The sequence below is a fragment of the Protopterus annectens genome, chromosome 4.part0, assembly GCF_019279795.1.
Source record: "Protopterus annectens isolate FY-2018-M chromosome 4.part0, PAN1.0, whole genome shotgun sequence".
NCBI classification, from domain to species: domain Eukaryota; kingdom Metazoa; phylum Chordata; order Ceratodontiformes; family Protopteridae; genus Protopterus; species Protopterus annectens.
Genome location: NC_056733.1, coordinates 698,056,501 through 698,083,547, shown reverse-complemented (window position 1 = coordinate 698,083,547; position 27,047 = coordinate 698,056,501). Strand labels below are relative to the sequence as shown.

General features: G+C 33.8%; 1 protein-coding gene across 1 annotated transcript in view; it reads left to right on the top strand.

The window, feature by feature from the left end:
- Positions 1-27,047, top strand: part of POLE (DNA polymerase epsilon, catalytic subunit) — a 1,031,469-nt gene that overhangs the window by 566,774 nt on the left and 437,648 nt on the right. The window contains exon 32 of the mRNA XM_044069769.1: positions 7,887-8,027. Coding sequence (XP_043925704.1) covers positions 7,887-8,027 — 141 coding nt within the window. The remainder of the gene's footprint in view (positions 1-7,886; positions 8,028-27,047) is intronic.

Here is a 27,047-nt window from a genome sequence, read left to right as displayed (position 1 = left end):
TTGTGATACAAAAAAATATGTGTGTTTTAAAAAAATTTTTGGGGGTGGTGATATACAAAAAAATACGGGGGGGGGAAAATATTAATTATTATATTATATATTTTGTGTTAACAAAATAATAACAAAAATATTTTTTTTAAAATTTTAAAAAATTGGTGCAAAAAACAACAAATTGTGCAAAAAAAAAAAATATTTTTTTTTCACATATACAACATATTTTGTGTTTTATAAATACATAAATACAAAGTTAAACAAAATTTTTGTGTGTGAAAAATTTAAATAAAACAAAAAAATAAATTTGTGTGTTTTAAAAAAAAAATAAAAAAAAATGTGTGTGTTTAAATAAATTGTTGTGTGTTTTAAAAAATATTTTTTTTTTAAAAAAATATTTGGTTTTAAATAAATAAATAAATTTTTTTAATATCATAATAGTTTTGGCTTACATTTAAAACTACATTTTTGTGGTTTTTATAAATATACATTTTTTTGTGTTTTAATACATATAAAATTTATACACCCCAAAACATTGGTGTTCTCTAAAAAACGGGGGTTTTTATTTTTCCAAAAACATAATTTTGGTGAAAAAATTTTTCCCCCCCAACCCATAAACTTCAAAACTCCCTTTGTGGTTATTATCAAATTTTTTCATACACAAATTTTTACATTTATTTACAAAATTACTTGGGGTAACATAACAATTTTTGTGGGAATAAAAAAACCCATCCTTTGGGGAAACTCTTATTCAATGTGAAAACAACAACCAACAATTTCATGTGATAAAAAACAATTTTGGGAAAAAAATTTTTTTGGGGAAATTTTAAAATTTCCTATATTAACAATTTTGGGGGGTTTGGGTTTTCCACATACTTTTTTGCCCTATTAAATTTGGGGGTTGTTTTTAAATATAAATATTTTTTTAACTACCTTCAACCCAACTCAACTAATAATTTGGTTTTTTAAATATCTTTTGGTCAAAAACCAACCCAAACCCCCTTTTTAAAAAAAAACCAAATTAGGTGTGGGAAATTACAATACAACAATTTTTGGGGGGTTTTGTATAAATTTTAAATTTTTTGGGTTTAAAATTTTAATTATATTTAATAAAATGGGGGAATAAAATTAAATGGGTTTTATGGAAATTTTTTTAAAAAAAAATTTTTGGGGGTTCAAAAACAACAATTTTAAAGGTGTCTCTTTTTAAAAAAAAAAAAAGTTGCAAACCCCATTCTTTATTTTTTTGGGTAAAAATTTAAAAGGGCCCAAAACTTTGTGTTGGGGAAACCCCCTTACAAAAAAACCCCCCCTTTAAAACCCAAAAACAAAAATGTTTGTGGAAACCCTATAAAAAAACAATTTTTTTTTCAAAACATTTAAAAATTGTGTGTTTGGGGGAATTTTAAATATTTCCTTTTGGGGAAATTTTAATAATTCAAATAATTTAAATTTTTTTTTAAATTTTAAAATTTTGGTTTAATATAATTTTATTTTTAAATATAAAATTATTTTGTTTTGGTTTTTAATATTTTTTAAATTTTGGTTTTTAATTTTTAAAAAAATTTTAAGTTTTTTAAAATAATTTTTTGTTTAATTTTTAAAATTTGTTTTTGTAATAATTTTTTTTTAAGTTGTTTAAATTTAAAAATAAATTTTTTGGTCTTTTTTTTTTTATCTTATCATGGGTTTTGGGTTTTAAAATTTTAATATTAAAATACTTTTTGTGGAAAAAAAACACTATTTTTAAAAAATTGGGGGGGAAAAACAAAAAAATTTTTTTTAAAAATTTTATACAATTATTTTTTTTATTCAAAAATATTTTTGGTTTTTGTGTTTTTGTTAATAAAAAAATTTTTTCCCCCCAAAAATTTGGGTTTAAAAAAAAACCCAATTTTAAAACCCCCCAAAATAAAAAAATGGGGTGGGAAAAACCCCAAAAATTTTTTAAAAAAAATTTATTTTTTGGGAACAAAATTTTAAAATTTCAAAGTTTTTATTTAATTTAAAAAATTTTTGTGGGTTTTAAAAACCAATTTATGTGGTTTTATAAATATACTTTTTGGAATTTCAATTAACCCTATATTTGGTTTTTGGGGGGTTTCCCAACCTAACCAAATTTTTTGTAAAAAATATTTTATATAAAGGGGGTGGTGCATTAATTAATTTTATTAAATTTAAATTTTTTTTTTTTTTAAAAAAATTTTGGTTGGGTTTTTTGGGGGTTTTAAATATAATAATAAAAGGGGGGTGTTGTAAAACAAAAAAAATTTTGTGGGGTTGTGTTAAAACATTAATTTGTTTGTGGATTATTTTTGGGTGGATATTAATATATAAATTTCCCCCATATTTGGGGTTTTTCTATTAGTGGGTGTGAAATACAAATATAATTTTATGTGTTTGGGTGTGGGTTTTTTTAAAAAATTTAAAACTTTGTGTTTTACCAATAATTTTTTATACAATAATATGTGTGTGTGTTGTTGGGTTTACTTAATTTTTTAAATTAATTTTATTTTTTTTATTGTTTGGTGTTTTTTTTGTTTTTTAAAATTTATAATATATGTTTGGTGTTTTTTATATTTATTTTTTTAAATATTTAATTTTAAAATTTTTTAATTTTTATGGTTTGATCAAAAAACCAAATTTATTTTATTATTCCCCAAAAATTTTTTGTAAAATTTTAAATAAAAAACATTTGTAATATTAATTACTGCAAAACAACAAACCTAATGGTGGGATAAAAACTAAAATTAAAATGGTGAAAATTTACAAATAAAGGTGGTAAACAAAATAAATAAATTTTAAAATGGAAAAAATAAATATTACTTGGTGTAATATTTTAATTATAGGTGTGTTAATAATATATAAATATTTTAAGGAAATTTAAATAATTTTAAATAATTTAAATTTTTTAATTATTAAATACAAAATAATTATTAGTAAGGGGTTTAAAAAAAAAAAAATGAATAAAACACACACAACACCAAAAATGGGGTTTAAAACCCAAAAACACAAAATTTGGGGGTACTCCCAAATTCCATGTTGTACCCCAAAATATAAACAAAACCCCCCAAACCCCAACAAATGGGAAAACAAACATTAAAAATTTTAAAAATTTTTTTTTCAAAAAATAAAAAATTTTTTTGTTGTTTTAAATACAATTATTTTTAAAAAATACAAACATTATAAACAAATTGGTTTAAAAAATTAATATAAAAATACAAGTTTTGGGGAATACATACATAATTTTAAACAAATTTACACAAAAAAAATACAAAAAACAATTAATTTTTGTTGATTACAAACAAAAACTAAACAACATGGGTTTTTGGGGAAAAAAAAATAATGGGTTTTTGGGAATAAAATAACATATGGTTGGTTGGGGAAAAACAAACAAATTGGTGTGTGGAAAACATACTAAATAAAAATGGTGTATGTTTTTAAAAAAAATATATATTTTTTTTTTGGTTAAAATATTAAATATTTGGAAAAAAAAAACAAATATAATTTTTTAAAACAAATATTTGTGTGTAAATAAAAATATATATTTGTTTTTTTAAAATATAATAATATAATTTTGTGTGTGTGTGTTTTCATTCCCTAAATAAATACATTTTGTGTGTAATAATACATTAATATAAAATTGTGTTTTTTCAAAATTTTGGGGTGTGTGTAATATATAAATATTTTATGTTTTATATAAATATATATAATTAAAATATTGTTTTTTTGTGTGTAAAAAATACATTTTTTTTTTCAATAATAATAAATAATAAATTTTTTGTGTTATACAATAAAATTTGTGTGTTTTTTTTTTTATATAACATAATAATATTTATAAATAATAAAAAAACATATAATTGTTTAATTTTTTAAAATATAATATACATTTTTAAAATTTTTTATAATATAATATAAAAAATTTGTAATAAAATAAAAATATATATATATATACATTTGTTGTTTAAAAAAACATATAAAATTGTTTTCATTATAATATATATGTGTTTTATATAAAAAAATAATATAATATTGTTTGAAAAAGTTAAAAATAATATATAAAAATTAAAAAATATTTGTGTGTTTTTTTTTTTAAAAATAATATATAAAAATATACAAAAAAATTTTTTGTTGTGACAAAAAAAATATATTGTGTGTGTTAAAATATATATAATTTTGTGTGTTTATTTTTTAAAAATACAAATTTAATTTTGTGTGTGTATATAATAAATAATATTTTTTTTATAATATAAAATATAATCATTTAAAAAAAATAATAAATGTGTGTTTTAATAAATTTTTTAAAAACAATTTAAATAAAAAAACAATGTGTTTTTTTTAAAAAAAAAAAAAATGTGTGAAAAAAAAAAAAATATACATAAAACAAAAATAAAAAATTTTTTTATAAATAATAATAAATAAAAAAAATATTTATAAAATAATATATATTAAAATAATTTTTTTTTTTGTTTTAATATATAAACATATAATTGTGTGTGGGAAAAAAAAATAATATACATAATTTTTTAAAATTAAATAAAAAAAATGTGTGGTGTGGATAAAAATATATATATATAAAATATTAAAATATAAATATAATTTTGGGGGTAAAATATATAAAAATAATATTTGTGTAAAAATAAAATTTTGTGAAAAATAATAAAATTTTTTAAAAAAAAAAAATAAAAATTTTTTAAAAAAAAAATAATATAGTGTTTTTTTTAAAAAAAAAAAATAAAAAAATTTTTGTGTGTGAAATTTAAAAAAAATAAATATTTTTTTTAAAAAAAAAAAAAATGGTGAAAAATATTATTTTTTTAAACAATTAAAACAAATATTTTTTGAAAAAAAAACATATTTCAATAATTTTGTGTGTATTAAATAATAATTTTTAAAAAATAATTTTAAAATTTTGTTGTTTAAAAAAATTTTTTAAAAAAAAATAAATGTGTTGTGTATATAATAAAAATTTTTTTGTTTAAACAAATTTAAAAATATATTTTTAAAAAAAAAATGTGTGTTTTAAATAAATAAAAATAAATTTTATAATAATGTTTTTTGTGTGTTAAAAATAATATTTTTTTTTTAAAATATAATTTTTTGTGTGTGTGTAAAAAATTGGGGTGTGTAAATAAAAAAATTTTTTTAAAATATGTGTGTGTTTGTGTGTAAAAAATTAAAAATAATATGGTGTGTGGTTTTTTTTTTGGTGTGTGTTTTTAATAAATATGGGTGGTGTGTATATAAATAATAAAATATAACAATATAAAAAATTTTTGTGTTAATTAAAATAAATTTTTGTGTGTGTTATAATAATATCATATAAAATTTAAATAATAAATTTTGGTGGGTTTTAAAAAATACATAAAAAATAAATAAATATTATAAAAAATAAATAATAATAAAGGTGGTGTTTTATAAATATATATAATAATATGTGTGTGTGTGTATAAAAAAATTTTTTTTTTAAATATTATAATAATAATGTGTGTGTGTGTTTTTTTTGTTTTGTGATATAATATATATATTGTGTTTTTTTTTTATATATATATATATATTGTTGTTAAAATTAAAATATATATATATAATATATTTTTTTTGTTTATATATTATATTTTTTGTTTTTTTTTATATATACATATATTTTTTGTGGTTTATATATATATATAATATATATATATATAATATATTATATTAAAATATATATATATATATATATTTTATATACAAAAATAAATTATAAAAACCAATACATTTTTTAAAAAGCCCCTAAACCACATACAAAAACAATATAAAATATATTATTAAGGGGGTGAAATTTTTTTAAAATAAAAAAAAATATAATAATTTTTTAAAAAAAAACTATTACACATATTTTTGTAATAACAACTATATACATTTTTTGATATTATATATTAAAATTTTTGTTTAAAAAATTTTTAATAATTTAAAAATATGTGTGTGTGTGGAAAATATCTTTTAAAAATTTTAAATAATTTATTAAGGGGGTTTTTAAAAATAATATAATATGTGGTGTGGTGTAATATATATTAAATTTTTGTGTTTTATTAAATAATAATGGTGGGTTTTTATAATATATATATATATATAATTTTTGTGTTTATATATAAATATGTTTGTTTAAAAATAATATATTTTTTTTAAAATTTTATATTATATTTTGTGTTTCATATATATATAATATATTTTGTGTGTTTTTATAATATAAAATTTTTGTGTGTGTTTTTTTTTTATATATATATATTTGTGTGTGTATATATAATATATAATATATATTGTGTGTGTTTATATATATATATATAATTTTTTTGTGTGTATTATATATATAATATATATTTTTTTTTTATATAATAATATTTGTGTGTGTTGTTTAATATAAAAAATATATGTGTGTGTGTTAATAAATTTTTTTTTTTATATATATTTTAATATATAATATATAATATTATATAATATAATAATGTGTGTGTGTTTAAAATATATAATATTTGTTTTATTATATATATATAAAAAATTTATATAAATAAAATTAAAATTTTTTTAAAATTATATATGGTTTGGAAAAATTAATTTAATTTTAAAAAAAAATTGGGTTTTTTAAAATTTTTATTTTTGGTGTGGTGGAAATATTTAATATAAATTTTTTGGGTTATTAATAATAGGGTGGGTTGTATAAAAATAATATTTTTGTTTTAAAAAAATGGTTTTTTTGTGTTTTTAAAAAATGTCAAAAGAAAACCCTTAAAAAACTTTTTGACTAATTTAAAAAAGTTTGGTTTTATTTTGAAAAACTTAAAGTTTATTTCACAAAAGGTCCATTTCCAAAAAAAAGAATTTATCTTTTTTAATTTTTAAAAGGGTACCAAAAGGGAAAACATTTTAAAACTATTTTAAAATTATTTTTAAGAAAAAAATTTAAATTTTTAAAATTTTTACAGCGCAAAGGGGTCCGATATTTCCTTAATTGGGCCTTTTGGGTTTTTAATTTTGAAAACTAATATTTTAATTTAAAGTTTTTTTTCAAAAAAAAGGGAAAACCCCCCAGTTTAAATTTATTAAATTTTATTTTCGGGGTTTTAAAACTTATTCAATTAAATGTTTTGCCAAAATTTGTTAAAAATTAAATACGTATTTTTTCATGAAATTTTTTCTTCCCGACAGAGAACCTCAGAATTTTCCCGGGAAGGCAAAATCAAGGGGTTATTTTTTAAAAATTTTTGGCGGGTGATTTTAAATGATTTTCCCCCCCACCCCCAAAAACTTTTTTTTTTTTTTTGAAATTTTTTTTTAAACCCCCTTTACCCCCTTCCTTTTTAAAATTTTAGAAAAGGGAGGAAAAACTGCTATTTCCCCCCCCCCAACTTCTAAAAGGAAAAGGGAATTGAAAATTTTTCAAATACGAATATATATATAGATATATATGTATGTGTATATATATATGTATGTATATATATGTATGTGTGTGTGTGTATATATATATATATATATATATATATATCTATATATGTGAGGGTGGAAATGTCAGCAGAGGAAAGCCTAGAAAATACCCCCTACAGATGCACTAGATCGATATACAAGTGCGTTTCTATCATTTCTGAAACATGCATCTTGCAAAGCTTCATTCTGCACTAGGGCCTCATTTCCAGAGTAGAAGTTTGAGGTCAGTTAATGGTGATATAAAGTACTCTGGAAAGTTGCTATTTGACATCTGAATAGTGTAGTATACCTTGATGTCAGTCATAAGTAATGTATAGAATTTACTCCATTTGTTACCATTGCTTGTCAAAGATGGTCTTCTGCATATTCTCTTAATTGCTTTTTCTCGTTGACATTTTGCAAAACTAACTTATTTTTAATTTATGTTCTTGTTGCAGACAAACCGAATCCTGCCACGTTCTAACATTGTATATAATTTGTACGAGTACGCTGTGCCAGAGGATATGTACCAGGAGCATATCAACGAGATTAATGCTGACCTCTCTGCACCAGATATTGAAGGGGTGTATGAGACGCAGGTAAAGAGTACTATATAATGTATGTCCAATGAATATTAGTCTTACTCTGTTATCAGAGACCTCATGCAATTTTTGCCTTCTGGAGAACGTCTGTCTGCAGTTACCATGCAAAATGCAGTTATTTTTTTGAATTTGTATTTTGTGTTCTGTGGCTGTAATAAAACTGGTATTCTTTTCCCCTTCCCACTCGCAGCTGTTTGCCATTTACAGTGTCCAAGAGCCCCCTCCAGTTTCCTCAATAACTGTCTGACTTGCCTGTTCAGAGTGGAATGTCACAAATAATTCCTGATGCAAGAAGTGCACACAGATCAGCATGACCTGGGACAGTGCTTTTCGGAGAGGTGCAGAGGGCTTTTTATTTTTGAATGCCCTACCTACTGTCATGCCTGGTTCTCAGTGTGCATTACACATGTACTTTGGTCTACAACAATTACTGCTAGTCTTTGTATATAAACCCTACCTGTCCTTCCCAGCAAAGGTGAGCTGTCAAATAATTCTGCTCCCCATCCCCTGGCCAACTTCTCAAGGAAGGGAATTGATCATCTCAAAATACACCTCCTTTCCACTAAAGTTTCTGTTGCAGTCTACAGGACATGTATTCTGCATATTCGTACCTTTGCCCTGCAAGTCTTCCAACTCTCCACTGGAGAAGACTCAACTCTTACTAACTTCAAAAAAGATCATATTAACCACCTGTAAGAGCAAGCCAAATGTACATGCCCCCCCCCCCGGTAAGGGCCATATTACCAAAAATCCCCATAGTCTGTATCCCTCCCGCTCTCTGTTGTACAAAATCCTTATCCTCGTGTTTTCTCCCACAAACTATTCACACTTTTCTTTTCCTGTTTCCTTCCATTTATTCCTATTTTAGCTTTATCTAACTTGTAAATAAGTACTGTATATAAATGTTATGCTTTTAGCACTTCAAATTTTTTTGTAAGTGGGTTTATTGTTTACCAGTTGTGAATGATCATTCACCTGGGGGTTGTGGCATAAACAGTCATTCCTGAGAGGTGCTACCTTGGAAAACAACCCAAGCATACATGTATACATACACATTTGTGTGTGTGTGTGTATTATGTCTGTAATACAGATATAAATAAACAAACTGGAGTTGCCCGAGCCCTAGTCAAGGCTTCAGCCCTCTACATGGCAGAGCTAGTTACTGATGCTCTTTTTTTTTTCTTCGTCAGTGATTTGGTTTATGAACTTAGAGGAGAGCCATTTAAAGCTTTTTGAAGATGCTTTTGTTCCAGTTCTGCTTTTTTGTTGCTTTTCTACTTTTTTTTCACCGTGCTTTAAATTTTGAAAGCTGTTAGGTTTGCAGATGCTTTCAACTTGCACTTTTAAGTATGTGTGCTTTGACTATGGCTTTCTGTCCATCCTGAGTCTGAGGCAATCTCATTAATACATTTTTAACTAGCTAGAGCACTTGTCATCATGTTTTAGACTTTAATGAAAAGAGTAAATTGTACATGGTGTTTAGGAAGGAGGTGTGTAACATTTTATTGCTGGTGTTGCAATGTTACACTGCAAGCTTGTGTGGTGTGTGGTACAGCAGTCACCCATCTGGAGGCAGGGATCTAGTACACCAAGAAAATATTTTTTAATTGTGAAACTCAACACTTTGGCTGAGTGACAAGATGCCAAGTTTCAAACTTGCATTTGTGATGAATGCTCCATTTATGAGCTGGGTGTTTATCTTTTAATCTGTTTGCTAGCAGGCCATTATTGGACCATTTTCATTTATTTTGCTAGCTTTCCTTGACTAGTGTAGGGAATTAACATGGATAACTTCTCAAACTTGGCTTTATCTCCTGCTGCTGGAGATGCTAGGTTACTGGGCTTTTATCTCATTTAAGCTGTAGATATTATTTAGTGAACATTTATTTTACTGTGTAGAATTTGTGAAGCTAGGACTGATTTGGGACTTATTGCCATTCAACATTTGACTTGGGAATTTTGGATCCTTCATGTGGAGCTTGTGTTTTACTCGTAGTTTGCATGGTTTTATATGAATTACAGTAGTAGAGTATGGTACTGGCATTTGAACATGATTATGTTGATTTTATTATGGCCATACTTTGAACTTGTGTCCTTGGATTTACATTTCAACCAGATTTATTGAATCTTATGTTAAACACCATCATCAACATCTTTTTTCTATTTTTTCCATGAGGTTGGGTCGTCTCATCAGCATTAGTCAATGCTATGAATTCACCCAGAGCCACAGTTACATCTGAGATATCTTGGAAGTTTCCAGGAAAGAACTGCCCAAGCTCATAAATTTCTGTTTTATTTTACGTAATTTTGTAATCTTTATTCTTGATATGCAAGCTGCTTTCCTTCATGCTGCATCATATTTTGTGTTCTTTATTTAAATGATTTCTGTATTAGTCATGAAATATTTAACTTGATGAAATTAGAGTACACAGAAAGATTAAGCTAATGAGACCTCCTGTCTTCAGTACAGTAAAGGTCTAGATTCTCAAACTACATTGATTACTTGAAGATTGTTTTTGCTGTTCAAGCATTTTTTTTTTAAACACTGTGCACCCACTGGACAGACGTGCCTCATTTCAGGGACCACCTTAGGGGACTGTTTGGTTAAATGACTTACAGTTGCATAAGTCAGACTGATGAAATCAAACCCAGGACTACTGAATGAAGCTTATTTGACAGATTAATGGTCCTAATCAGTACTGACCAGCATACCTTAAATAATTACAACGAGCCCCTTTTTAAATGTATTAAGTTTTTGACAGCTCTCATCAGCAGATCTGCATCCCCACCTTCTTTCCTTGTATTTATTTTATGCAACTTTCTGGAATGCTCCATCAGATTTGCTTGACATTTGAAGTGTTTACATTCTTTGAGTTGTTCCTATTTTCCTTCTCTTTCATTTTACTCGTCTGGGATTTGGGTCATAACTTCTCTTTGACAAACGTCTGAAGGATTGGGCCTATTGTGACTATCCCGGCCAGTTAATAGCAGTGAAATACTGTCGGATACCGATAGCAGTCTGATGAAGTCCTTGGGGGGTTGAAAGTGCCACTGGTGAGGTCAGTGATATTTTTTTTACCTGTGTGAATTTTTAAGATGGTATGATTCATCTGGAATTTTAATTAATAATTTTAACTGTGGCTTTTTTCCCCACATATTTGATCATTTTTGGATTGCTTTAGCCTAGATTGTGTTCTTGGACTGCTTTTTTATGTACTACTGTGTCTTTGTGCCATCTGTAAAATTGTGTGTAGTTAAGGGGCTGTCCCATTGGTAGATGCTTCTTTATCATCTATGCAATTGATAGAATTTATAGTGGTTATTGGTTACTGCCTAATGATGAAGCAACTTTGTTTCTGGCTGTATTGATAGTACCTTTTGTCATTATCCAGAGTCCTATACATGCGTATACATCAACAAGTCACAAAAATAATTTCCATAGCACATAGACAGCTGTCCTAACCTTCCTCAAAACTTTCTCACCAATGCAACTAAAACTACATTTGACATTACTAACCTCCTCCCCTCACTAATTTTCAGATCTCCCATTCTTATTAACCTTCAGACATCACAAAAAGCAAAGCTTACACAATGTTGTTATAAAGTGGCTAAATTTGCAGCAAATACCCTTTTCAGAACCCACCGCTGCATAGCACTAAAAGCCTAAGTTGCTTAGAACTTGTCCCATCAACTAACAAAAATAGTTTTTCACCACCTGTAAAATTCTCCAGCACCCCTATGCTTGTCCAGCACTAAATGCCATTCTGCAAAACTGTTCCCACTCAGTCATTACAATTCCATGATCAAAAACTTCTCACTTTTCACAAACATATCAAATCTAACGGGCATGATCTGCACTCATAACATGTTGCCAAGTTCTGGAACTCCATAACTGTTTCAGTCAGGTCATTGCACTCCTTTCAGTCATTTAAAACCATTCTGAAAGACATCCTAGCCAAAATCTGGTTCTGTTCTTCAAACCCAAGATAAGCTATATCCCTAATTATTCACAAGTACTTTTCATACCTTATGCCCCCTTACTTCCCCTTCTTTGCTCACTTCCTAACTTCAATCAGTTTATCTCATGCCTGACTGTATCTAGCTATGCCATAACCTTGTTTTCTTCTTTCACTTCATTTTGCAATTCCTTTTAATATTATACTAACTTCCCTTTATTTTCACTAAACTGGTTAACATTCCTCGAGATACTATATTATTGTGATATACGTGGTCTGTTTTAACCAATATTTTCACATTGTCTAATTTGGTATAATTAAACTGTAGATGTTTTAGTACTTTTCAAGCTTGTAAAATTATTAACATGTTTTTTTAAATACTTTGGAGCTTTTCTCTCTAGGCGTCTGATGAAAATGGGCACCTACTCAGTCAGACTTTCCAAGTAATCGAATGTCAGTCAATAAATATAGTTCACAAACAAAGGAACAAAATGTATGTAGTCTCCTCAATATTTCTAGACCTCTTTAAGGAATCTGACACAGTATTATAACCATTTACTCATTTAGTTATTAGTGTCATGTGACATAAGTCAAGATACTCTATAATGGTGTACAAGTTATCTTTGTTAGCTTTACCAGTTTGTGAAATGGGATGATGTATACTCTTCCCCTTTACCAGTATGATTCTGTATATCTCAAAGCTTTATGCTATGCTACTTTTCACTGTATTTATCAATCATCTTCTTCTTTTGGCTTTTCCCGGTTAGGGGTCGCCACAGCAGATCACCATTCGCTCATGATTGGCAGTGGAGTTTTTACAGTGTTGAGTTGCCAGCCCGGCGCCCAACCTTCTACAGAAGGCACACACACGCACACACTCACACCTAGGGCCAATTTAGCGTGTCCAATCCACCTACAGCATGTCTTTGGGATGTGGGAGGAAACCGGAGCACCCGGAGGAAACGCGACCACAGGGAGGACATGTAGACTCCACACAGAAGGCACCCCAGCTGAGGATCGAACCGGAGAACCTCTTGCTGTGAGGCGGCAATAATATTCATAAATGTACCATAGTATCAGATCTAGTCCAACATGCTGATATTCCACTGTAATTCTTTCAGCAAAGCACTGAACAAATTCCAAATGAAAACACAAAATAACTTTGGTGTGCTAGAAGCATGGCTTAAGCAATCACAACTCTTGCTTAATGCCAGAAAACAAAATTAATGCATTTTGTTCTACAGATTATATATGAGAGAGACAAAAAACTCAAATAAAATCTCCCAATAATGTGTCCAAGTGTCACAAACCAAACTGTTAGGTGTCATTGACCAGTGCTGCATTTCTTTGGTCACTTAAATTATGTTGCGGGCAAGTCAAATCAGAAACTAGGTATGCTTTACAGAGCAAAATGGTACTTCTATACTTTTCAAATAAAAACTGATTGTATGTTTCTGCTAAAAAAAAAAAAAAAAAACTTTTATTTTGATATTAAGGGACTTCCAAGATTGCTGCACACTGATCAGCAGCTTAATTTCAGCTTTCCCAGTAGGGGAAAAAAACAGAGATAAAGGCCAGCAACACTGCCAGTTTTAGTAAATTCAGTTACTGGCTAGTAAATACACTGCCTGGATGCCAGCAAAGAAGAAACTGGGAGAACTTGAAAGAAAATTATCTAGAAAAGGTGAAGTGAAAATACTGACTGGGGAGACTCCTGTAGCTGTTGAGCAAAACACAGTTCAAGTTCCAGCTTTGGTGCAAGATACGGCTTCCAGTAACCAAGAAGAAAAAAATAAATCAAATGTGTTCAGAACTGAAGAGAGAAAAAACACAAACAGGGTAAGGTATCACCTCAAACGAAGTAATAAAGTCCAAGAAAAAAGAGGTAGATAGGCCTGCTATTAGTTATAAGAATACAAAATCCCTTAAGCGTCTGTTATGTTATGAAAGAAAGAACAATAATAAGATTACTTTGCAGAGGAAAGGTACCTATGCGTGTAGGAGTTGTAATCAATGTGATTTTATTATGAACTCTAATGTGTTTATACATCCTGACAGTAATATCAAATATGAGTTCAATGACTATGCAGACTGTAGGTCTAGGAATGTTATATATTTAGCTGTGTGCAAAAAATGCCAGAGTTTCTATGTGGGAAAAACAAATAGAACTCTGAGAGAAAGAATTAGAGAACATGTCTATGCGATACAAAAAGAAAATGAAGTAAATGCCCTGGCTAGACATGTTATACACAATGGATCTACACATACCTTCAATTTCATGGTCATAGGACACCTACAGGCAACTGAAAGATTAGGTAACATCAATAATACCACTGAGAAAGAAGAGATAAAATGGATTATTAAGTTTAGAGCTGACAAAGGACATGGTCTTAATGACAAATTGTCCCTAAGACCCTTCTTAATAGATAGGCCATTCAGACGTTAGTAGATACAGTATATATATATATATATATATATATATATATATATATATATATATATATATATATATATATATGCTCTAATATAGAAATATGATGATTGACTTTTGTTTGTCCTTTATACACATATAATATTATTGCTATCATGCATCTATATTATAGCATATATTGTAATATGCACATGTATATACATATTTTCTAGTGCCCCCCCTACTATCTATATATATATATTTTTTACCATATTATTTCTACTATACATTTTTTACACATTTTTTATTCTTTCTATACTACTTTTTACAGATATGTTTATTTCTGTGCTTAGTATTTGTATATTTATTGGATATACACATTTAGTAATGTTTTACTGAAATTTTTACCAAGTGATGATCTCTAAGTCTGAAGAAGCGTTCTGAGCAACGCGAAAACGCTTACTGTTTTCAGAAATAAAGGGTTTCTATTCAATTTTGGTTTGAGTTCCTGGTTGACTTCGATTGTCTTGGAGTATCTACCTCTTTTTTCTTGGACTGTGTTCAGAACTGATTAAAATAAATGAATCATTAAAGGAGTATATCAACTCAAATAACAAAAGACTAGAAAAAAATGAAAACTTTAAACAGCTTTTCAGATGAATTGTATTGATAAAACTACAAATATCAGACATCAAAATGAAGACAAGGCTGGCTAAGTATGAGGCCGCTTGAGAAGAGATGTTCCAAAAAATGGTACAGTTAGAGAACAGAGTGAGCTATCAGAGATAACTTGATATTTTCCTGCTATACCAGACAAAATGGAAGAAACTAATGGTTTTAATTTTATGAAAGCACAAATAAGCAACTGGACCATTATTCCACAGCAGGAGTTATTAATTGAAGGGGCACTTTGTGTGTATGCTCCAAACCTCACCATGAGAGAGCAGCCAAGGCCTGAATTAGTAAAGTTGTAATCATACCAGCAGAAAGAGTTGATACTGACAAAACTGTTGCAGAAGTGCAAAGTATTAAAAACTGGGGACAGTAGAGTGTGGAAATTGATTCTTCAGTGTACACCAGACAAAATAGAAGCAGATTTATCGCAGCAATCAGGGAATGTTGAGAGACAGGTCAATTTTTCAAGCTGCTATATTCAGCTGTCTTCAGATTTTTATTTTTTTTTTTTTGCTGGAGAATCAAGGTAATTTTTGATGCAGAACAGGCTAGGGAATATAAAAGACTTGTCCAACAAAAGTGAGCCATCAAACAGATGGGGACTCATTCTTCTGATAAAGATCATAGAGAGATTTTGCCAATGAAATGTTTTCCCAGTGTTCCAAAGGAAAATGCTTGAGAGAGAGAAAAATAACACAGGAGATGACTAAAAGAATCTAGAATACTTTGGACATAAAATGGAATTGGGAGATTGAGATGAACAGGAAGAAAACCAGCAGCACTGAAATTAGTGAATAACTCTGAGATTGTGTAGCTTTGATTATATTTGTGAAATAAGGCTGCACAAGAAAAAGTGGAAATATAAAACTTTTGTTGACTTTCATATGCCCAAGTTCATGCCATTAATATTTGGAAGGACAGTAGGAGGAAGAGAAAAAAATGGAAAAGGTAACCAAGTAAAACAATTTAACAGTATTTGTATAAAACTTTTCATGATATAAATTGCATGCCCTACAGTAAAGCATTTTCAGTTGTATGCGATAAAGATGCTAAAGTATACAAGTGCCTTTTTTCTTTTTTAATTTTAAGAAATATAGGCATTACAATGTAAAAGGAGAGCATATTTAAGTTAATAGACTGTAATCTTGGGTTGTTGAGGTGGGGTATGAGGTGTGAAAGTGCACATCACAGGCAGAGTTTGTTTTCTCTTTCTTTTGCGTAAGTGACTACTTTAAGGCCCTTGACTTAATCTAGTAACAAGGCTTTTGTGTAAGCAAGTAAGAGACTACTGAACGTAATGAAAAGTTTTTCTTTATCAAATAAATGTTCAGTGTGAATTGCAAAGTCTGCAGCTGAGGCAGCTGCATATTTTGTTTCCATGGAGATAAGCTGATAACAGGTCCAGGCAGTAAACACCAGAGTAATTTTTTAAGGCTGAAAGCATATAAAACATATAAAATGTTTTTCACTTCTGGGTGGGGAATAAAGGTAAGACAAGAACAGACAGCAATTAGTGTAAGAAGGAGCATAGGCTTATAACATGCATGAATAACCGTAATTTTAGGTTAGGTAGTTGCTTTGTATGCATCTGTCAGTTTGGGAAATTTGTTCCTATCAGGAGGGCTAAACTTCATTATTTTTAGACATACACAGTTTTGTCCATTTGTTTTAAGTTATGGAAGTGTTTGGGGGGTGGGGGGAGTGCTTGGTTATTTGTGGGTTTTCATTAAAACAAAATGTCTTGTAAAATGTGACATAGATTCAAATGGAGGTGCCAAACTACTGTATAAGAGATTATCCTGACAAACATTAGTAGGTGCTTGTAACACAAAAGCTGAAAATAAACTTTTTAAAAACTATCCTATATAATGGGTGGGAAGGCGACACTATCCATATTTTGGAATGTTGATGGTCTCACAGGTATAGACAAAAAAAGGAAAGAGAAATTAATTATATTATAAAATGCAGAGTGCAAATAGCAATGCTATAAGAGACTTGTTTGGAAAGAAGTGATTGTGTAAATTTGATAAAGAAAGGATTTCAGAATGGATATTCAGCAATGTATCAGGGACAAAGGAAAAGGGGAAGTACTTATGCTAATTGTTAGAGGAGCTCCAGTAGTGATAGGATAGGAATAAAGATAAGGTTAGACTTGTGGTAGTAAGGGGGTACAGGAAAGGGAGGAGGATTATGCTGGTATGTAATTATATTCCACCTAAAACTGCTATCATGGAGCTTAAGAAAATTTGGGGAGAAATAATCAGCTTTTAACAGGGAAAATTACTTATAGGTGGGAACTAGAATTTGATTTGCAACAATGAGGATGTATTTGGGGGACCTAGAAGGGAAAATAAACAAAAGAGAATAGATTTCTGAAGTAATTATGGAAATATTTGGTGTGTAAGGTATGAATTCAGTAGTTGGAACTCAGAGAATCTATGTATTATTTCCCCAAGGTACAGTAGCTGTGCTAGACTAGACACAAAAATTATATTTCACAGAAACTTGCATTTAATTGAAAGCTTCAACATGCATCTGGTAACTATATTAGATCATGTGTCAGTAACAACTAAGAAAAATGCAGGGTAATGAAGTAAAAGGGAGACATTGGTGCTTCCTTACCTATCTGTTAAAAGTGAGGGATTTAAGGAATGAGTGGAAAGAGAGTTATTAGAGTAGATAGACATTTCCACAGAAGTTATAGTTACTGAGTGTGAGAGAATGAAAATAGAGATTAAAAATAGGGTAGAGATAAAAGAGAGAGATCTGGTTAAGAAGTAACTAATTATTTATAGGGGCTGACAGAGGTTAAGCATTGCAGAATAAGGGGAATCTCACAGAGCAAGCGACTTTTTATAACTTCAGATCACCTACATTTTTTAGCACAATGACTTAGGCAACAGAAAGTAGACAGGGTTGTTGAAACACATTGGGAGCCTAGAGCAAGAAAAATGACCAGAGAGCCTATAGAGGTATTAGATATACTTTGGAAAGATTAAGAACAATTGTTTAAAGCAGAGAAATGTGGAAATCAAGAAAGAATACGAGTGGAAATATTTTTGGAAACATTTGATAACATTAATAGAATAATGATGATCCAGAGGGAAGCAAAGTGTAAGAAAAATACACCTGTAGGTGGGTCTTGATGCAGAGTAAGCTTGGATTTTGAGTAGGGCAATGGAAGCACTTGAATTCCCTGATAACAATAATATAGTTAATTTGGAGGATATATGAAGGATCAGAGGTAAAAACTGAAGTTGGAGGGCTCTTCTATAACAAGTTGTATCTGAACAGAATAATCAGGCAGGTATGATATTCTTCGTGTTTCACTGTTGCAGTCATCACATTTGGGTTATCCCTGCCAGGGAAGCCGTCGGCTGGCCCGAATACCAGAGGCTTAGTATTTCTGCGTCAGGTCATCAGTGGTATAAAATAAGGCAGCTGACGCCATTACATCAGTCTTTCATGCCGCGGAGCCTGAAGCAGAAGGAGCTCGCATGAATGCCGATTGGCCGCTACCTGAGTTCTGTCATCCGAATTGAAGCTGAAGTCTTCTAAAGCTAATTACCCGACTGGGGATCCTTTTTTCTTGCACTAACTGATGACAGAAAAAGTTAGAACAATTGTCTCACCTGTGGAAAGCAAATACCACACCGAGACTTTCATTCTTACTCCGTCACTTGCTTGGGTCCAGACCACGATGTCCCATGTTGTTGCTTTTGTGCTTTGTTCAACGCCAGAAATATATATATTGTCAGTCCCTTATTGTAGCTAGATATTTTCTCTTACAGTCCTTGAATTCCGATATGGCTTCAGTAAGCTGTCCGACAGCAGATCTTCCGAAAAAACATAAGGATAAAGACAGAGACAGACCGCACAGGTCCAAACCTACCGATGACACTTCCGTTAAGCTAGTTGTCAGTTTTCCGGTCCTCATTGAGGCACTTTCGCAGCCCCTGATGCCCGCTTTTGTGAATTTGCAGGCCGCTACTGAGACCCTTTTGGAGTCTGGTATGCCGCAAAACTCTTTTTTGACTAAGGATCCTGCTGATGTTCATCGTGTTTCACTGTTGCAGTCATGACTGTAGGGCTCTCCCCTGCCGGCAGGCAGTCCTCGGTCGGCCAGAATCCCAAAGTCTGGGTCTGGCGTCGGCTGTTCAGCCATGCTCCCTGACGTCAGAGCGCTAGGAGTACAAAACTGACAGCCGACGCCATGTTCTCCAGTCTTTCTTGCCGTGCGGTGATAGCAGTTCGCAAGTGCCGGTCGGCTGACTCCTGACAATTTTTTCTAATCAAACTTCCGTCCGAACTTTCTTCTCCTTCTCAAAGCTAAGTACCCCGTTGGGGAAACTTTTTTCTTGCTCCAGTCCGATGTCAGAAAAAGTTAATAATTGTTTTTCATGTGGGAAGCAAATACCTCATAAGGATTTTCATTCTTACTGTATTCCTTGCTTAGGCCCTGACCACGACGTAGCTAGTTGTCGGTTTTGTGCTAGATTCAATCAACGTACTATTAAACGAAGGTACGATTTTGCTTTTCATTAATTCGGTAGGCGTTTTAATTACAAAATGTCGTCTGATACGGTTCCGGCTACCGAAGTTCACAAACGACGCAAGGACAAAGACAGGCCTCCGAGGTCCAAGTCAGACGATATCGCACAAGCAGAGCCAGCTTCAGGTTCGGACGTCGTCAGTGAGGCGCTTTTGCAGCCCCTGTCGTCGGTCATTTTGGAACCGATAGCCGACTCCCACGAGGAGCCAACTAGGCCTTTGAATATTTCAGTTGGACCTTCGAACAATGCTCCTTCGGATGGGTCCGGAGCCGCTGTGCAGGTACCTGCTTCCGAAGGGGTTTTCAGGCCTACTCAGCTTCTTATAAAGGCAAAGACAAAGGCAAAGACTCCTTCCAAATCAAAGACTGCAACCCAGGCCTCTTCTGATCTGGCTCCCAAGTCTCAGAAACAGTTGCTTAAAATGGCGGAGGACTTACTTACTATGATTAGGGGTTCACATTCCCCTCCAGATAAAAGGCCAAGGCAGGAAGTTTATTATGACTCCTCTGATCAGGCTTCTGTTTCTTCTTCTGACCAGGAATATTCTTTCCCTCCTTATGAGGATTCTGATGCTGAGGAATCCATTCCTTCAGCTTCTCCCCCTGAGGATTTCTCTTTTGGGGAAACTTTGCATGAAATGAGGGAACATTTCCACTGGGAAGGACAGGAGTACTTGGAATCTAAGAAAAGACAAAGGGATTTTCTTCTTCTTCCCCAACATAGGCCCCAGGCTATTCCTCCTATTTTTGATATTGTGGATGATGCTTTTTCGGAGGCTAACTTAACTCCTGACTCTTTTCCTCCAGCTCCTGTTAAGCCAGACAGATACTATAGGGTTCCTGATTCCCACCAGTTTTTATTCAAGAACCCTACTGCTGATCCTGAAACCATTTTTCAGGGTCCTAAGGGCGTCAAGGCTGCTTCTGCTAAAAAACCCATTTCCACTGAGAAAGATTCCAGATCTTTAGAAAGATGGGGGGAAAAGTGTACACTTCTGCTACTTTATCTATTAGGGCTTTAAACTGTCAGTTTGATATGCTGAAATATCAGCAATTTCTCCTGTCTGTTTTAAAGCAAAAGCTAACTTCCATTTCCACCTGTGCAGATGATAGGGAACTTCATGACTTATTGCATGCCACTGAACAAGTTGGGAAACATGGTTTACACTGTGGATTTGATGCCTTGGAGAGGCTTCTTGTAGGGCTGCTGCCTCTGGCACAGTAATTAGAAGGCATGCATGGTTAAAGGAACAAAATTTGCCAGATCAGGTAAAGGCTAAATTATTGGATGCTCCTGTTCAGCATAATGTTTTATTTGGATCTAAAGCTGAAGAGGTGATTAAAAAGATGGAGGACAAGGCTAAGTCCATGCAAACAGTTAAAGATTTCTTACAAGTACAGCCACCCAGATTTAGCAGGAATTGGCCTACAAAAAATTGGTCCTTTCCCAATTCAGACAGGCCTCAGAGGGGTAGATATAGACACCCCCGAGGTAGGCCTCAAACGCAAGCCTCTTATAGACCAAGACAGTGGACTGCTTCCACCCCTAGGGGAGGAGAAGACAGGTCGCAAGCTCATAGAAAACAGACTCAATGACTCCCTCTGTTGGGCTACAGGAACTTCTTGCCTGGAAGCCCCTCTCTGAGGAAAACTTTCTCTCTTTCACCTAAATTGGACTCATATAACCCAAGACAAGTGGGTTCTGGATGTCTTTTCAAGAGGTTACAAATTCCATTTTCATACCCCACCAAGGCCAAGCGGATGGCCAGATCTTCCAAAACATCAATGGTCAGAGGCATTAAACCAGGTGGAAGCTCTCTTGGCTATGTAAGCCATAGAACTAGTTCCACTTTCAGAAATGGGACAAGGTTTTTACTCAAGGCTCTTTCTAGTCCCCAGGAAGCAAAATTCATGGAGACCCATTCTGGATCTGTCAGTCTTGAACACTTTTCTAGAGATACCAAAATTCAAGATGCTTACTCTACAGCAGCTTCTGCCATTGCTGACCAAAAATGCATGGATGGTAACTTTGGATTTAAAACAAGTATATTTACACATTCCCATCATACAGGAACGCAGAAAATACCTCAGGTTCAAGGCAGGATCGAGACACTACCAATTCTCTGCGCTGCCCTTTGGATTGTCTACTGCGCCCAGGGTCTTCACCAAGTGCCTGTCTCCAGTAGTAGCTTATTGCAGACTCAAGGGAATTCAAATTTACCCTTATCTGGACGACTGCCTTATTCAGGCAGACAGCAAGGATGTCTTACTCCAGCATCTACAGTTTGTTCAGAATCTTCTCAAGTTCCTGGGATTCACTGTAAACATAAAAAAGTCAAATTTGACACCCTCACAACAGATAATTTTTCTGGGCGCTTCTCTAAACACAACAACCCAGATGGCATTTCTGACATACGAAAAACAATTACAGCTGGCTTCAACTTTCAAAACCTTGGCAACTTCAACTCGGCTCTGCAAGGAGATTCCTGCAGGCTCTGGGTTACATGGCCTCCTGCATCCTTCTTGTACCATATGCAAGACTACATATGAGGAAAATACAGTGGTACCTAAAAAGTGTATGGTCTCAGCATTGCCACAGTCTAGACATACTGATCTCCGTCCTGCCTTGTCTTCAAAAGGAATTCCTTTGATGGTCCAAGGCATGTACTCTAAACAAAGGAAAACCCTTCTGTCTGCCTCCTGCCACTCAGATTCTAACCACGGACGCCTCAGATTATGCATGGGGAGCCCATTTTCGGGGCAACTGTCTGCAGGGTCTTTGGACAAAGGATCAGAAGCACCTGCATATCAATTTAAAGGAAATGTTAGCCGTTCAGAAAGCTCTATTGGCCTTCAGGAATCTTCTACAACCAGGACAACTACTGATACGGACAGACAACACCACAGTTATGTGGTACATAAACAGGCAAGGGGGATCTCATTCCTATCCCCTTTGCAGACTAGCCATGGATCTTTGGAACACAGCTCTAGCTTGCAATCTGGACTTTCAAGCACATTTTCTACCAGGGAAGCAAAAATTCCTGGCAGACAGTCTGAGCAGAAACCTTTCGGATCCACACGAATGGATGTTGGACTCTGAAATATTCAAGATGATTACAGCAGTCTGGGGATGTCCTCACATAGACCTCTTTGCATCCCACCTCAATCAACTACAAATTTTTTGCACCAGGACTTTCCACGATCAATCTTGGAAAGTGGATGCTCTATCATTCAGTTGGAGAAACCTCTCAGGATATGCCTTTCCACCTCTTCCTCTTCTTCCACGAGTATTACTAAAGATCAGGCAGGACAAGCCCAAGATGATAATCTTGCTGGCCCCAAATTGGCCTAGACAGTTTTGGTACCCAACACTGAAAAACCTTTGTCTAGAGCCCCCCTGGGTTTTACCACAGATTCCGAACCTTCTGTCCCAACACCAGGGTCAGATTCTACACTCCCATGTCAAAACTCTCAGCCTGGTGGCCTGGTTAATCCAGGATCTTTGATTCATTCTCTCCTACCCAAGCAGGTTATGGATGTCATTTTAGAAGCCAGACGTCCTAGCACTAGAAAATCTTATGCAGGAAAATGGAAAAGATTTTGTCAGGCTCAGGATTCTGATCCTCTTATTCCTAACATTCCTCAGATTTTACTTTACCTGTCAGACCTCTCTCTTTCTCTTCCATAAAGATACATGCCTCTGCTATTTCTGCTCATTATAATACAGACCCTCCTATCTTTTCCCACCATCTCATGAGACAATTTCTCAGAGGAGCTAAGAACTTAAGGCCCCCTAGATCTCCTCCCATTCCTGCTTGGGATCTCAACTATGTTTTGGAAAAGCTCACCTTACCTCCTTTTGAGCCTGCTGCCTCATCTGACATCTCTGACCTCTGCCAGGAGGGTTTCAGAGTTGCAAGCTCTTATGGCTGTGGAACCTTATATTATTTTTCATCAAGACAGGGTGTCTTTAAGGACTAATCCTACTTTCATGCCTAAGGTGGTTTCCAAAGTGGCTTTAAATCAAACTATTCACTTGCCAACTTTTTTCCCCACTCCTCAAAATAAAGGGGAAAAGGATCTTACATTCCTTGGATGTACACAGACAGCTATGTTTTTACCTGGACAGAACCAAGGACATCAGGAAATCAGAGCAATTGTTTGTTTCTTATGCTTCAAATTCCCAAGGTAAAGCCATTTCAAAACAGACCATTTCTAAATAGATTGCTCATGGAATCAGATTTTGCTATTCACACCATGGAAAGCAAATCCCAGGGAGTATAAGGACTCACTCTACCGGAGCTGCTGCCACTTCAGCTGCCTTCCTCAGGGGAGTTCCTACCAAAGACATTTTGGAAGATGCAACTTGGAGTTCAGTGCATACTTTTTCCAAGCACTACAATCTACCTCTCTACTCTAAGTCTAGGGCAGGCTTTGCTTCTGCAGTCTTTCAGGGTCTTATAGTCACCCCCTCTACTTTATGACCACCTCCCTTTCTTTCTGCTTTGGGATTCTACCCTACAGTCATGACTGCAACAGTGAAACACGATGAACATGGTACAGTTGTGTACACCTACCATAAATGTAGATGTTCGAGTGTCTTCACTGTTGCAGTCTGGGTTTCCCTCCCTCCTGTCCCCTCTTATTTTTTCTTTTGTGTGGTTCCTTTTTTTCACCCTTCTTCTGAGGTGCATTTGCAAAAGGTATGGGACCTTCTCATTTTGGAACTTCTGACATCTGGGGCAAGAAAAACTGGAGAACATGGCGTCGGCTGTCAGCTTTGTACTCCTGGCACTCTGACGTCAGGGAGCATGGCTGAACAGCTGATGCCGGACCCAGACTTTGGGATTCTGGCCGACCGAGGACTGTCTGCCGGCAGGGGAGAACCCTACAGTCATGACTGCAACAGTGAAGACACTCGAACATCTACATTTATGGTAGGTGTACACAACTGTACTTTGTCGTTCCCTCGGATGAGTCCAGAGCTGCTGAGCAGGCACCAGCTTCTGAGGAAGTACTTCGCAGTACCAATTCTTGACAACTGACGACTTCTTTCGCATCTGCCGTTCTTTCAAAAACTACCAAGTTTCTATGGCCCAGGGTACGAACCACACCCAAGAAAATGATGACCTAATCTCGGGCATCTGTTTCCTTGCCTCAGTTTCAAATGTTTAAAATGGTGGAAGACCTTATCATGCTGATTAGGCGAAGTCAAGCTACCCCTTCCAAAAGAAAAAGAGCTCTGTCCCCAGTAGTTTTGTCTGAACAGAAGTCTGACTCTGATGCATCTGAATTATGAAGACATGCAACCCCTCTCTGCTTATGAGGATTCTGATGCAGAGGATTCCATTCCTTTAGCCTCTCCACCCGAGGACTTTTCCTTTGGGGAAACCCTTCATCCCTTAAGGGAGCTTTTCCAATGGGAATGTCAGGACTACTCTCAGTCCATAAATTCTTAGATCTTCACAGCACAGATCCCTGGCCATTCCCCCAGTCCTGGATGTTGTGAACAATGTTTTCCTGGAATCCAGTTTGACTCCTGAACCCAGAAAATCTAACATGTATTACAGAGTCCCTGACTCACAAATTTCTTTTCAAAAAATCCTACTGCTGACCCTGAGGTAATTTCTCAAGGGCCTAAAGGAATTAAAGCAACCTCTGCTAAGAATCTCACCCCCTCAGATAGGGATTCCCGAGCACTAGACAGATGGGGTAAAAAAGTATGCACATCTGCTACTGTTGCTATCAGAGCACTAAATTTCCAGTTTCATATGATAAAATTTCAGCGGCCTACCATGTAACTGTCTCAAACAAAAAAATGTCTTCCTTTTCTGCTTGTGCAGAATCTTAAGAGTTACAAGAATGAATGCATTCTGCAAGTCAAGTGACTAATCACACCTTACACTGTGGTTTTGACGCCCTAGAAGCTTCTTGCAAGGCAACAGTCACCGGTTCTGTCCTTAGAAGGCATGCACGGCTTAAAGAACAGCCCTTGCCAGACCATGTTAAATCTAAATTATTGGATACACCCTTGCATAAAGACAACTTATTTCGCACTAAGGCAGAGGAGGTCTAAAAAAGATGGAAGAAAAAGCGAAATCTATGCAGACAGTTAAGGATTTCTTACAGGTCCGGACACTCAGGTTCAGCAGGCATTGCCCCTCCAAGCACTGGTCCTTGTCTACTCCCACCAGCTCAGTTCAGCCCTGTCCCCAGGGAAGCAGACCCCCCCCCCCCAAGACAGCAGCCACAGGGAATGCAGAGATCAAAACAGTGGATTTCCTCCACTTCAAAACCAGGGAGTTCTAAGCTAACCCCTCATGGTAAGAACTCACTGACTCCCCCACCCCACCCCCTCCATCTGCCCACCTTCACTTACCCCTGGGAGGAAAACTCTCCTTTCACGTAAGCACCTTGACCACCATTACTAATGACCGCTGGGTCCTCAACATAGTGTCCCAGGGATACAAATTTTCTTTCCACACTCTTCCATCCCCAAAAGGGTTCCCAGATCTACCTCCAAACCAGTGAGCAGAGGCGCAAAGACCGGCCCTGTCCCTGCCCTCTCTATGAGGGCAAAAGAGCACGTTCATGCAGAACAGAAAGAACAAGGTTTCTACTCCAGACTTTTTCTGGTACCCAGAAAAGAGGGCACCTGGCACCCCATCCTCTATCTATCCATTCTAAACACCTTCCTGGTGATACCAAAATTCAAAATGCTCACCCTCCAGCAACTGCTACCCATGCTCTCCAAGGATGCGTCACTAGCCACCCTAGACCTAAAAGAGGCCTTCCTGTCACAGAATCATGCAAGAAATCTACATTTCAGGGCAAAATCTCTGCACTTCCCTTTGGCTTATCTACTGCTCCCAGAGTTTTCACATAATGTCTGGACATTGCCTTTTGCAGACAAAGGAATATTCAAATTTACCCATAGTTAGATGACTACCTATTTCAGGCAGACAGTCAGGAAAAGCTGCTCAAGCGGCCTTTGTAAAGTCCCAACTGACCTCTCTAGGGTACACTATCAACAAAAAGAAATCCAAGCTAGTACCCACCCAAAGGATTATATTGCTGGGAGTAAGCCTGGACACAGCATCCCAGATGGCATTCCTTACACCTGAAAAGCAAACTTACTTGACAGCCTACTTCTCTCAACTAGCCACCAGACCCAGTTATCTGCAAGGAAAATCCTGCAAGCTCTGGGGTTCACGGCATCTTGCATTCTACTCATTCCATATGCCAGACTGCATATAAGGAAACTTCAGTGGTACCTAAAAAGCCTTTGGTGTCAACTCTCTCAAGACCTGGAAACTCCCATACTAATGATACCTTGCCTAAGGAAAGATTTTTCTTTGGGGGGCAGCAGCATGCTCCCACAACAAGGGACTACCCTTCTCATCACAAGCCCCCCCCCCCTGCTG